Genomic DNA, 14,654 nt, shown 5'->3' with positions numbered 1-14,654 from the left:
TGCTGCAGAGAAGTAATACTGTAGATCTGGTTCACTCAAAAAAGTGATCCTCAATCCATGGACCAATGATCAGGGATCAGCCAATAATTAACTTTAGATAGGGCACAATCTCTGGTCCCATTTTTACAAAAATCTGTAAAAATGTTCTGCTTCCAGATTTAACACATGCAGACTTGTCTGCAGGGCTGGAAGTGTTAGAAATCCATCCAGTCGACCCAAACCTTCCAGCTGTCAGTGAGATTTTCTCTTTCTGCACAAAAATAATATTTCAGATATTTTTGACAAAGCAGCTTTCAGGTGATGTTAACATTTTTATAAAGTTAAGTAATGGATTATAAACCAGAGAGATTTTCAGATTATTTTCAATGTTATTTTAGTCTCAATTTATTATTGATCCCGAAAAAACAAAAATTCACTGTTGATCTTCTCAAATGTTCAAAATGTTTCTATATGGAACAAAACCCTTTAGATCCATCCAGTGTCTGTACCCACTGTTCCTTGCAGGATTGCTGGTGCCTGTCTCCAGTGGTCAATAGGCTAGAGGTGGGGTCCGTCCCGGTCACCTGTCCATCACAGGACAACACAGAGACACGCAGGACAAACAACCATGCACCTAAGGGCAGTTTAGACAAACCGCTTAACCTAACAGTCATGTTTTCAGACTGTGGGAGGAAGCCAGGGTACCCAGGGAGAACCCATGCATGCAGGGAGAACATACTAACACCATGGAGGAAGACCGCAGGCTGACGGGTCACAGCAAGTATCAGTGTAATGTATACAGAGGCTTCAGTCCTCGACGCAGGTGTCCCAGGTTCAAGTCCTGATCTCGGAGGCCTGTGGTGCATGTCTTCCGCCTCTTTCCACCCCGCTTCCTTTCTGCCTACTTTCAAAAACTAACCACTATAAAGGTCACTATTGTCGCAAAAAAAGAATCTTAAAAAACAACAACAAAAAAAGAACGACCATGGGTGGGGGTCTGGGGGATTCAAACTCAGGACCTTTTAGCTGCAAGGCCACAGCGCTACCGTCCCACTGTTCAGATTACTGGTTTTATGGCAGCATTTCTGGTCATTTCTAGTTTTATTGTAAAACCAGATCTTTTTTTCATTCTGGAAATGTATTGAAACTTCAAATTAAACTAAGAAATGATTCTGTTACAGATCATCAATAAGGCCAAGAGAGACCCCACAGAGGAGGTGGAGATCCTGCTGAGATACGGCCAGCACCCTAACATCATCACCCTGAAGGACGTGAGTCACGCTGACTTTTATTTTATGTGTTTTCTCCGGATGGATGGATGGATGGATGGATGGATGGATGGATGGATGGATGGATGGATGGATGGAGGTCACAGAAACCTCCTGTGGAAAGTCTGCATCATGTTTTCTCTTCAGTGACCTTTAGTCGGTCTGATGTTTAAACCTGAGATCAAATAGTTTTAATTCAGCCAAACTAAAGTCATTTTCACCTTCATCCTCCTGGTAAACGTCTTAAAAACTAAACAGCAGATTTTCAGGGTGAAACTTATATTTTCCTCTTGTTGGACTGTTTGTGATTTTTACTTAGCCACCTAAAGCTTTTCCCCATCATCTGCTGGGTTGATCACAGTGACTCATGTGGGGTCACCTTCCCACCGCGGGGTCGTGCTGAACATGTTGTGAGTGTTCGCAGCCTAGAAAAACAAAAACGTCCTGCTCAGATTTTAACTGTCTTAGTTGTGATTCACTCCTGATTGGAGGTAAAAATACCGCCGGCTGCCCACTCTTCCTGATCTTCCGCTGACGGTTTAATTCCCTTTAAAGTTTTAGATCTGTTTGGTTAAGAAGTCCTGTTAACCAGATGACTCAAGGCTTTTCATTAGAAAATAATGTCAGATCTGCACAGTGAAACATTTTGTTCAGCAACCTACAACCCTCGCTGTATGAGTGAGTAAATAATCTCACAGAAATGATTCAGCGGGTAAAGACTCTCTAATGGGCGCGTGGGTTGTTTTATTTCTGCGCCGTAGGTGTATGACGACGGCCGCTCTGTGTTCCTGGTGACGGAGCTGATGAAAGGAGGCGAGCTGCTGGACAAAATCCTCCGGCAGAAGTTTTTCTCTGAGCGGGAAGCCAGCGCCGTGCTCTACACCATCACCAAGACGGTGGAGTATCTGCACGTGAACGGGGTAAACTTCACAAATCATATCAATTATCTTTTAATTCATAAACTTTTCAACGTGATTAAAGATCTGAAAACATGGAAATAATCTGTTAGACAGTAGTTTTGTCTAATTAAAAAATGATCTTTTTCAGTTTTAACTGTGGCTTATTTATGCTTTCTATTTATTCTGCAGTCTCTGGTTATTTTTAAATAAAGAAATAAATTATAAATGGAAATAAGTGCATAAACAGTTATTTAAAATATCTCTCCATTTTACAGAGAGTTGCCAAACAAGTTGTTGTAGGTGGTGTTTTGCCATATTAAAACTACAAACTTCCATGCGTTTTATTAGGATTTTATGTGACAAACCAACTCCGTTCAGGGCTGGAGGAATCTTATTCATGGTTTTTAACATTTTTATTTAAAAATCTGAAAAGTGTGGCATGCATTGAGCACTGCTCTGCCTTCTTCCAAAGAAAGTTGACAAAATAAAAGCCACTAGTGGCACAAAACAAAGTGCCATCCTACCATCCATCCAAAAAGATGGTCAAATCAAAAACATTTGTCATGCATTTGCATCGGGTCACCCTGAGTAAATACTTTGTAGAACCACCGTTCACTGCAGATACAGCTGCAGGTATTTTGAGGAACATTTCTGCTCAATCTTGGTTTTAAAACAGCTCAAGCTCAGTCAGATTGGAGGTAGAGAATCTGTGAAATTTCAGTTTCAAGCCTCACCACAGATACTCAGTTGGATTTAGGTCTGGACTTTAACTAGACCATTCTTATACATGAAAATGCTTTGATCTAAACCCATCCACTGTATCCCTGGTCATATGTTTAGGCTTGTTGTCCTGCTGGAAGGTGAACCTCCACCGCAGTCTCAGGTCTTCTACAGCCTCTAACAGGTTTTATTCGTGGATTTAGCTCCATCTATCTTCTCATCAACTCTGACCAGCTCCTCTAGTCCTGCAGGAAGAAAAGCATCTGCAAAGCATGATACTGCCACCACCTTGTTTCACTGCGGAGATGATTTGCTCAGGGTGTTGTGGAGCATTAGTTTTTCTCCACTCATAGCACGTAAGAGAAAAAGTTCAAAGTTTAGTCTCATCTGAGCAGAGAACATTCTTCTGAATGTTTGCTATGACCTGCAGGACGTTCTTTGGTTATCTTTCAACAATGGTTTCTTCTTGCTACTCTTCCATAATGACCAGAGTTATGGAGTCCATGACTCCATAACTGTGCATCTCTGCAGTTCTTCCAGAGTTACCATGGCCTCTTGGCTGCTTTCTGATTAACGCTCTCCTTGCCCAGCCCTGTGAGTTGAGGTGGACCTCCATGTCTTGGTAGGTCTGCAGCTGGTCCAAACATCTTAGGCCAGAAACAGAACAGGTGTAGTTGTACCCAGATTGAGTTACACACGCCTGGACTATATTTATTATTTAAGTCACTTCTGAAGGTCTGTCAGGTGGCAGAGACCCTCAACAGAAGAATCTGACTCAGAATAATGAACAACTTTAAACATGGTTTTCCGCTTTCTGCTGTAATGTTTTCTCAGTGTAACTGCATCCATTGAACAAAACTTCTGTGATCCAGTGACTGGACCTCAGAGCTGAGACCAACCAGAAATGTTCCCTCTTCTGCAGGTGGTGCACAGGGACCTGAAGCCCAGCAACATTCTGTACGTCGACGAGACCGGGAACGCCGAGTCCATCCGGATCTGCGACTTTGGTTTCGCCAAGCAGCTGAGAGCAGAGAACGGTTTGCTCATGACGCCGTGTTATACCGCCAACTTCGTCGCTCCAGAGGTTCGTCAGTGGGAGATTTCTATCCTTCCTTCCTCTGAGTTTTTATTATTTATTACTTTAATTTGCTTTCTCTTCACGCATGAAAACAGGTCTGTCTGTTTGCACTTTCAGTTTATTGGCATGTGATGAAGGCTACAAGCGTAGCAGGAATGCATGTCATCTTGCATTAGTGAGAAAAAAATACGAGTGAAACATGATTTTTGGAAAAACATCTAAAAACGTTTGTTTTCTTCTGGCAGGTTTTGAAGAAGCAGGGTTACGATGCAGCCTGTGACATCTGGAGTCTGGGAGTTCTGCTCTACACGATGCTAACAGGGTAGGTTTACAGCAGCACAGCGTCAGAACCATTAGAACATCTGTGGTTCTCTCCAACATATCTTTATGTGTGAATTTTCTGTGCAGATTTCCTTCAATAAAAATAAATATTTGAAATATTACAGTTGATGTCAGTGGAGTAATGCTCAGTAACTGAAACATCATTTATGGGGTGGTGTTAACCACAAAGGTGTAGATTTCTGCTAAATCTTGGTCCAGCCTTCTTTTTGTTTGGTTGTTTGGGAAAAATAAATAAGTTTTTAATTTGTAACAATCTGTTTTTAATCATAATTCTACTTATTTTCCAACCAATACAGCCCAACAATATCCGCATTAAAGAGTTCAACAAAGGGTGGAAAACAGAAAACCCATAAAAACCCACCTGTTTCCCTCATTTCATGGACCATCAATCAAGCAAAACTGAAAATAAGAAATATGCGCTTAAATTAACATCCACATAGATTAATATATTCATACAGCAGTAATTGAGTTTAATTCAGCACTTCAGTTTTTGACCTACTTGTCCCCAAAGTTTAATAAAAGACTTATTTATTCCAACCACTCAAGCAGTTGGCTTGTAAATGAAGTGAACCAGAAATAAGTGCACCCTACTTCTTGATGCACTGGTGGATATTATCTAATGCCTGGTTTTCTAAATTTTATGAAGGTTCTTTAGAGGTTTTACTTTTGGATTTTTCTGCTTTTTCACAAACCTTCAGTCTTATACTGGATCATTTGTCGTTTTCTGTTTGTTTAAGCCAGATAAGTCGGCCCTATAAATAATGAAGGCACAAAAAGACCTCTAAACTCAAAAGATGAGCTAGACACACAACAGACCTCTCAACAGAACACAACAGAACCCTTTATGGGATCTTCATGCACTTGATGCCTAAATCGTTAACAGCAGCTACTCTTATTTGCATGGAAAATCCTTAAGATTGCAAAACTGAACGTGCAAAAGTTAGGATTTTGGCTGAAAAAATGTGATTCCCAAAGAACATTAATCTGGAAACTTGGCTTGTAGCAAACGAGAGACTGAAGGATGGCGTCTTGTTCAGTTTCCGTTCAATTTAAACCTCCACACTTTGCTGAGATGGGCCTCGTTTTCAGTTGTTAGTTGTTTAGAAATCACTTGCAGTGAAACAAATACTAATCTATATGTATTAAACTTTATTATTCACATGAAATAATTTAGAAACATGCTAATTCTGTTACTAAAAATGATTTTTTTATCTGATAAATGTTTTAAATTCTAAAAACTGGAACTTTACCATTAGCTCCTCACTTGGGTCAAAGAAGCTAATGCTACTCACGACTACATTATAATTGTTGCTGTAAAACTCCATAAAATGCTTGTTAAAACGTAAATATTTTTCTTAAAAACGAGGAGAAGCTCATATTAATGAGGTGAATTTTTGCTGAGCAGAAGTCAAAGAGCCTGAGGTGAAGGTTAGCTACGTGAGCTAGCTGCTACATGGCAGCTAGCTAGCAGCTACAAACTGTTGATAGCTTTACCAAACTTTACCAAACAACTTTCTGTGAACATATTTGACCCAGATTCTGCTGACTGACATGTAAGTTTGGGAAATCACGCAAAAAAGAATGATTATTTAACAACTTTTATATATTCCAGATAGTCGATCTACATATTCATTTTTGTCTTCTTTTCCTTTTTCTTTGTGTGTCCACAGTTTTACTCCTTTTGCTAATGGTCCAGAGGACACACCAGAGGAGATTCTGGCTCGTATTGGCAGTGGAAATTTCTCCCTCACTGGAGGGTACTGGAACTCTGTCTCTGCTGAAGCAAAGGTCTGAACTTAAAGAAACAAAGACTGATTACAAAAACAGAAATGATAATCAGAGTTTAATAAAAGGTGGTTTGTTTCATCTGTTAGAATCTGGTCTCTAAGATGCTGCATGTAGATCCTCATCGGCGACTGACTGCGGCTCAGGTCCTCAGACATCCCTGGGTGGTCCTCAGAGACGAGCTGCCCAGATTCACCCTGAACAGACAGGACGCACCACACCTCGTCAAGGTATCCGTCCATTCATTTATCTGTCCAGGCATCTGTTCTGCTGTCCTTCCATCCGGCTCAGTTCAACCACAGATCCATCCATCCATTTCTCTATCTGTCTGACAGTCCACCTTTCCATCATTTTATCCATCTGTCCTACCATTCATCCATATATTGACCCATCCATCCATCCATCCATCCGAACAGATGGTCAGAAACATGCTGAATTATTTGTACGGTCAGGAGGAAACTGTCCTGCAGGAGATTTAAACTGTAGCAGATTTAGCGAATATAAATGTTTTGAATCAATTCTTCCCCTTGTTTGACTCCCCATCCTGCAGGGTGCAATGGCAGCCACCTACTCGGCCCTGAACAGGAACGTCCCCCCGGTTCTGGACCCAGTGGGGTGCTCCACTCTGGCCCAGCGGAGGGGGATGAAAAAGATCACCTCCACCGCTCTTTGACTTCCTCCTCTTCCTCTTCCTGTCAACTCTGACCTCTATCTGATCGCCGCCGGACCTCCCCACTGACCCCCCCTCTCCGGTCCACTCCGGTCCGGTCGGTTGGACAGACTACTGATGGACCTGAGAGCCGCTAACGCCAAATAGAAGCACACACCCTCACCGCCCTGCCCTGCACCTTAACGGGTTTTTCTCATCAGATCCCTCCTGCTGTCCTACTGTTGAATCTCAGCTTTAGCATCACCAATCGACGGCAGGACTGAGCTGCAACTAGAAGCCCGTCAACCCAGTTCTACTGCGGAGTTCTCCAGCAGCATTTCTCCTTCAGACAATCAGCGCTTCCTTGCCACACAGAGGATGCGTCAGGAAAATGAAAGTATTTATTAACCTCAGACGGGGAAATCATAGGAACAAAGTAATGTAAGGTATGCATTTAAAGAGCTAGGATCATTATCTGTGTAGTTGTAGAATCTGCATTTAAACCTTAAGTAGCCTATGAGATGATGAGAGACGGACAGAAATCCAGATTCAGCTCAGGAAGCAGCTGCCTCGGAATATCGCCGCTTGTGTTTTAAAGGGAAATAAAAGTCTCACTGGAGCCAGAATGTTTTTAACATCCGTTTTGTTGGGAAAAATTTTTTTTTTCCATTATTTCGTCATTCAGCAGCAAAAGAGCAAAGTGTTTTAAACACCTGCAAATCAAAACCTTTTGTTTCCACCAACATTTGTCCAAAACCCAATTTAGGAAATTACTCTGGAATAACCCGAAAACTAGTTCTCCACAACATTGAAAATTATAGTTTGGTGCCCCCTAGTGGACACAAAGGGTATAACCAGCCATTTTCCCTTCGTTTTGTCTAATTTTTCTTCCATTTTCAGGACAGTTTGAACTTCTATTTGACACATAACATCATGAACATTATTCCTTTCTCTCTAGTAATGAAACACATTTATTCAGATTAGGAAGCAATTAAATCTATGGTGCTCAGTTTTTCTCATTTCGCTTTTGGAAATAAATCTGATAAAATTTCTGATAAAATGTTGTAAAAAACACCAAATAACTCACAACACTACAGTTTAACTAACAAATTCTATTCAAAACGTCTATTTATTAAATCTTTTTTTGTCATAGCATGTAAAGCAGATTAGTCATATTAACATCTAATGTGTTTTGGTCTATAAAATATCTTTTTAAGAGCTAATGAATAATGAATGCTGGTTAAAGGAAACATTAAAGGACCCTTAATGCTAGTCTGTGAATTTTAATCCAGGTTAAATGTCTGGTTTTGTGATGCTATTATTCCCTCAGCATTGAAAAAATGATATAGAAAAATAAATCTAAGCGTGCAGCTATGTTTCTGATGACGTTTGGTGGCAAAATATCATATGCTATTACTGAAAATTCACAACAAACTACTAATATTTTGCCCTTAGACAGCCAGCGGTGTTTGGAGCTCCATAGCTCAGCCATACTTCACAGCAGAAACATCATTAAAATCATTAAATATATTTTATAGTCTAAGTTTTGTGAATGTTTTTGAGATGTTACCACTGAATATTTATCTTAAAGTGATGATGTCACTCAATCCAGACTTTATCCGTGTTTCTCCCATTAAACTACTTTCATGCCCCCAGTTTCATCTCTACACATAAAACTCATACATTAAATGTAGATATTTTTGTCCTCTTTGGCCCAGTGAGTCTCCCTCTGCTGCAGGTTTATAATATTTAGTCCAATTACCTCAGAGCTCTCACACATTTAACTTAATTCACTTCCATTATATTTCAGCTCTGAATTTTCAGAGCTAAAACTGATGAGTGTCTTTTAACCACCATTTCTCCCACATAAAACACTGTAGACATCTAAGATGTTACATGTGTGGCCGCCACGAGGTTTTGCTTCTCGCGGTTAAAGGATTAATCGATACAACTTATAGTTTTCACAGAGCGGCTATTTGTTTGAGGCCTAATTTCCTGCCCCTACCTGGCTATCTGATGGTACTGTGGGCTACCCCTCCCTCTTGTACCCTAGAAAAGGTGGAAATCACCATGGCAACCCAATCTTTACTCTGCTGGTTCTTTTGTTTTCCCATTATGGTTGACCCATTCGACTCAGATAGTTTCAGCAAATAGAATAAACATTTGATCACCTCCTGACTGACTGAACAGGAACCAACCTGAGCAGCACTGATTTAAATCACCTTCCAACCGTTTCCAGAAATAATTCAGGAACAGTTTAAGGAGACTGAAAGCAGTTTGTCCTCCTCCCTGTTGTTAAGCTTTATTTGGAAATGAGGTGAAAGCTGGTGCTTCCTCAGAGCTTCACCTGAAGCTGGATTTCAACCTTCCTGTACGAGCCGTCTGCAGCAGAACTGTAAATATGAACACGTTGGGCAACTCAGGTTTCTACCAATCAAGACAATGCATTTTGTTTGTCCTGTAGGAAGCAGGTGCACATGAATAAGCACACGAACACGAGGCGAACAAAGAGGCTCTTATTAGCAGACGTGCTGCGTGAGTTAAATTCAAATACATTTTACACGTCCAGCCTGTCTTTCCAGACGCCTGTTTTTCTTTTATAGTCTTAAAAAATTACCTTTAGGAGTTTTTATGTCGGAAACTCTTCCATGTCTAATGTTGCGACCCTATGATCTGTATGCAGCTCAAGCATTTATGCCTGCGATGATGACTGTGGTCATCTGGCAGCAAACCCTTTAAAAACTGAGCAAACATGTAAAAACATTCCAGCTGTTGGCATCATCCTGGAGGTCTACCAGTCAGCTTGCACCATGCAACAGAAAACTACTCATTAACTTTATTTATGCAACAACTATAGAAACTGTTTGTGTTCATTGGATCCGTTCATAGGAGCTCCAGTATAGCCACCAGGGGGCGCTGCATTTATTTCAATCCAGCCGTTGCTTTCTTTGACCAAATTATTCAGTTTTATGACCTTTCAGGTTTGCCTTTTTTCATCAGTGAAGTTGAGCTGAGCTTCTGTTTGCTTCTGGTGCAAAAACATAAAAAATAAGTGAAGGTGTGAAAAGTCAGAAACTGTAAACATGAGGACCTCGGAGGCCACTTTTCACCAGCGGCGAAATAAAAAAACATGTCAGATAAACATGGAAATGATAAAATAGCTGAGTCGTTTTCTGGATAAATTAATTTTTATAAATTAAAGCAAATCTTTTTCAAATTCAAATAAATATTGACATAAAAGGTTACAAAATAAGTCTAAGAGGTGAAATTTTCAATTTTAGCCACTAATTTCCCATTTTATTTTTTAGACTTTTTCATTCATCATAAATTTTGCCTTTTTGATTTTTTTGTTGTACAACTCTTGCCTTTTTCTCTCAGATATGACTCCAAGTCAGAATGTTTCATTTGTTCTGTTATTTAGTTTTTAACTGGTGAAGAAGGGCCTCCACAGACGTCTGTGACTGAGTTTTTAAAAGCAAAAATAATTTGTTCACAGCAGGAATCTGTAGTCGTGGAAATATTAAAAACTTTCTGTGGTCGTCTGAATGTCGTCTTAAAGAGATAATATTCAGAGTTTCTTTATGTTTTATGAGTAACTGTTGATTTATGTTAAATTTGATATTATTCTATCGGTGTACAGCTTTGGGATAAAGAGAGATGAATAAAATAATTTTTTTCTGTAATTATGAACAGAGGAATAGCTTTTTTTCTTTTCTTTTCATCTGACTCTTCCTCTTTTTGTCTGATTCTGTCAGAGATGTATTCAGCCCTGCTGCTACGCCAGCTCTCTGTTTTTCTACCTACAGAGTTGGATTTCTACGAAAAACAATAAAAAACAATATTCGATAAAAAGTGTTTGTTTTTACTGATTGAAATAAACCCTGAGGATACTTAATAAGTCAACAACGCTTCAAACGGTCATCATGATGTCTTCCCAAAGCTTTTTTTGAGTTCCACAAATATCCATCAAACTTGTTTCTTTTGTAGAGTCAATTTTAAAGTTAAACACTAAGAAAAAGAAATTATTTCCTACTTGATTTTTTTCCCCTCATGTGATCCTGTAAAAGCTTTCAAATCTGGGACTTTTTCAGTTTTATGTTTGGTTTAAAGTTCACTTCTCATAGTTTAGTGTTTTTGGCTGCAGTGTAGCGCAGGTGGAAGCACTGCTGCCTTGCAGCAAAAAGGTCTTGGGTTTGAATCCTGGCCTGGCGTCTCTCTACATGGAGTTCGCATGTTCTCCCCGTACATGCGTGGGTTCTTTCTGGGTATTCCGACTTCCTCCCACAGTCCGAACACACAACTTATGGGTTAACTGGTTTCTCTAAATTCTCCTTGGGTATGATTGTGTGTGTGAGTGCATGGTTGTTTGTTTCTGTGATGGACTGGCTGGACGCACGTCTCGCCCAATAACTACTGGAGATGGACACCAGGTCCCCAGAAGGCAAGGCGGGTATAGACGGATGGATGGATGGATGGATGGATGGATGGATGGATCTATCGATCACATCCATCCATCCATCCATCCATCGATGAATGGATGAATGGATGGATGGAGTGATGGATGGATGGATGGATGGATGGATGGATGGATCTATCGATCACATCCATCCATCGATGGATCCATCGATGAATGGATGGATGGATGGATGGATGGATGGATGGATCTATCGATCACATCCATCCATCCATCCATCGATGGATCCATCGATGAATGGATGGATGGATCACATCCATCCATCCATTCATCGATGGATCCATCGATGAATGGATGGATGGATGGATGGATGGATGGATGGATGGATGGTTGGATGGATGGTTGGATGGATGGATGGATGGATGGATGGTTGGATGGATGGATGGATGGATGGATGGATGGATGAATGGATGGATGGTTGGATGGATGGATGGATGGATGGATGGATGGAGTGAGGGATGGATGGATGGATGGATGGATGGATGGATGGATGGATGGATGGATGGATGGATGGTTGGATGGAGTGAGGGATGGATGGAGTGAGGGATGGATGGATGGATGGATGGATGGATGGATGGATGGTTGGATGGATGGTTGGATGGATGGATGGATGGTTGGATGGATGAATGGATGGATGGTTGGATGGATGGATGGGTGGATGGTTGGATGGTTGGATGGATGGATGGATGGATGGATGGAGTGAGGGATGGATGGATGGATGGATGGATGGATGGTTGGATGGAGTGAGGGATGGATGGATGGATGGATGGAGTGAGGGATGGATGGATGGATGGATGGATGGATGGATGGAGTGAGGGATGGATGGTTGGATGGATGGATGGATGGATGGATGGATGGATGGATGGATGGAGTGAGGGATGGATGGATGGATGGATGGATGGATGGTTGGATGGATGGTTGGATGGATGGATGGATGGATGGATGGTTGGATGGATGGATGGATGGATGGTTGGATGGATGGATGGATGGGTGGATGGTTGGATGGTTGGATGGATGGATGGATGGATGGATGGAGTGAGGGATGGATGGATGGATGGATGGATGGATGGATGGATGGATGGTTGGATGGAGTGAGGGATGGATGGATGGATGGATGGAGTGAGGGATGGATGGATGGATGGATGGATGGATGGATGGATGGATGGATGGATGGATGGAGTGAGGGATGGATGGATGGATGGATGGATGGATGGATGGATGGATGGTTGGATGGAGTGAGGGATGGATGGATGGATGGATGGAGTGAGGGATGGATGGAGTGATGGATGGATGGATGGATGGAGTGAGGGATGGATGGTTGGATGGATGGATGGATGGATGGATCTATCGATCACATCCATCCATCCATCCATCGATGAATGGATGGATGGATGGATGGAGTGAGTGATGGATGGATGGATGGATGGATGGTTGGATGGATGGATGGATGGATGGATGGAGTGATGGATGGATGGATGGATGGATCTATCGATCACATCCATCCATCGATGAATGGATGGATGGATGGAGTGATGAATGGATGGATGGATGGATGGAGTGATGGATGGATGGATGGATGGATGGTTGGATGGATGGATGGATGGATGGATGGATGGATGGATGGATGGTTGGATGGATGGATGGATGGATGGATGGATGGATCTATCGATCACATCCATCCATCGATGGATCCATCGATGGATGGATGGATGGAGTGAGTGATGGATGGATGGATGGTTGGATGGATGGATGGATGGATGGATGGATGGATCCATCGATGAATGGATGGATGGAGTAATGGATGGATGGATGGATGGATGGATCGATCCATCGATCACATCCTGGACCCAGATTTCAGTCTCAGGTTAACATCGAAGGAACATGTTACTATGAGACCCACTAACTGTGATCCAAGCTGTACAACTGATCATCATCCTGCATTAAAACAATCTGCTGAGTCAATTTAGAGCTTAGAAGAACTTCAACACAAAACATAAAAGATTTATTGCGTGTTTTATAATGTAGTTAAATGTATCATTTTTCACTATTTGTCAGAAAAAACCTTTTTTATTAATCAGTCATGCATTTGCTAGCGAAGCACGTTGATACTGTAATCTTCACAGAAACTAGTGGATCATAAGCGCTGAATGTTGTTTGTAAACATTTCCAGATGATTGTTAGAAGAAGAAGTCACAAATATAATTTTAAATTCGAACAGAAATGTTTCAACAGAGGTTAGCTCAGGTAGCCCTGATTCTCCAGGTGGCTGCAGGTAAGATAATGACTACTAATACAGACAACACAACAAACAATCACATGTGAACAAGGTGCTGAGTCTAAAAACAATTAACTGTGGAACCTAAAGGTCAGAGGTCTTCATGGCTGGTTTTGGCCCAACTTCTTCTTGTCGTGGTTTTTTATGTGAATGCTCGGACCTCTCAGTCATTTCATAGATCTGACAGCAGGCGCAGTAATACGGCGATACTCCAACATCCCTGAACTGGTCATCAAGGTACCTCACAAGCGTCTTGAAGCGTTTTTTACAAATGTTGCAGTTTGGTATGACACCCTTGTGCTGCTTCTCCAGGTGTTTCCTCAAGTCCAACCTGGACCTTCTGAACCTCCTGTTCTCAGCCTTATTTTCCGAGCAGAGACTCCTGGTGCCGTCTTGTGTGAAGGTCCAGTTCGATCTGAGCGCGGACTGATTGGTTGCAGGAGGTGCAGAAGTAAGTCTTCTTTTTCTCTGAGCTGTGCATGTATCTTGCACGTCTGGCCAACCCTGCTTGTCCCTTAAAAAACTTCCCAGACGCTGGACACTTTGGGCACACCAGCTTTTTAGTGGAGCCTGAATCCGTCTCCTTCAGTTTTCTGAAGTTTTCTCCAAGCTCCAGGAAGCTCTTGTCGTTCTCCTCGTCTGTTTTCATCTTCATCCTCCGGCTCGTTTCACAAGACTGCCTCTGAGGTCTAAATGATAGCGGCTCTTTGGGAATCTCTCTGACAGGCAGATGCTTTATAACTGGTTTCTTACCTGGGTGCGACCGGTCTACTAACATCTTAAACTTGCAACTCTCTCCTTCTTCCTCAGGATTTGAATATTCGATGATATATGCACCGTCCTCCTCTTCCTCCTCCTCGTAAAACTCAGCGACATGGCTTCTCCCCTTTTCTCCACCACATGATGGCTCCTCTGGGATGTGACTGTGGTCCATCCCACTGCTGCTGCCCTGCCCAGTTTCTGCCCAGAAGACATCTGAAACAAGTAATAATACATGCAGACACAATATTAGTAACTTCTGATATGTCCTGTATAATTAGGTTTAACTTTTAGAAATAATTATGGTCAAATATGACTTATAGATAGTCTGGAAAGTATTAACAGTGCTTCATTTTTTCCACATTTTGTTCGGCTGCAACCTTAGGCCAAAATTGATTATCCATGAATTAGGCCTTCATCCAGCAG

General features: G+C 41.6%; 1 protein-coding gene across 3 annotated transcripts in view; it reads left to right on the top strand.

The window, feature by feature from the left end:
- rps6ka3b (ribosomal protein S6 kinase, polypeptide 3b) overlaps positions 1–10,572 on the top strand; it is a 66,252-nt gene extending 55,680 nt beyond the window's left edge. For all 3 annotated transcript variants that reach the window (XM_047350016.1, XM_047350018.1, XM_047350015.1), the window contains 7 exons: positions 1,161–1,250; positions 2,009–2,167; positions 3,789–3,950; positions 4,190–4,266; positions 5,957–6,074; positions 6,161–6,301; positions 6,622–10,572. In XM_047350016.1, the coding sequence (XP_047205972.1) occupies positions 1,161–1,250; positions 2,009–2,167; positions 3,789–3,950; positions 4,190–4,266; positions 5,957–6,074; positions 6,161–6,301; positions 6,622–6,744 (870 nt within the window). In that variant the 3' untranslated portion in view covers positions 6,745–10,572. The remainder of the gene's footprint in view (positions 1–1,160; positions 1,251–2,008; positions 2,168–3,788; positions 3,951–4,189; positions 4,267–5,956; positions 6,075–6,160; positions 6,302–6,621) is intronic.
- Positions 10,573–14,654: the final 4,082 nt, after the last annotated feature.

Source organism: Girardinichthys multiradiatus, chromosome 21 (assembly GCF_021462225.1).
Source record: "Girardinichthys multiradiatus isolate DD_20200921_A chromosome 21, DD_fGirMul_XY1, whole genome shotgun sequence".
NCBI classification, from domain to species: domain Eukaryota; kingdom Metazoa; phylum Chordata; class Actinopteri; order Cyprinodontiformes; family Goodeidae; genus Girardinichthys; species Girardinichthys multiradiatus.
This window is presented reverse-complemented; position numbering and strand designations above follow the sequence as displayed.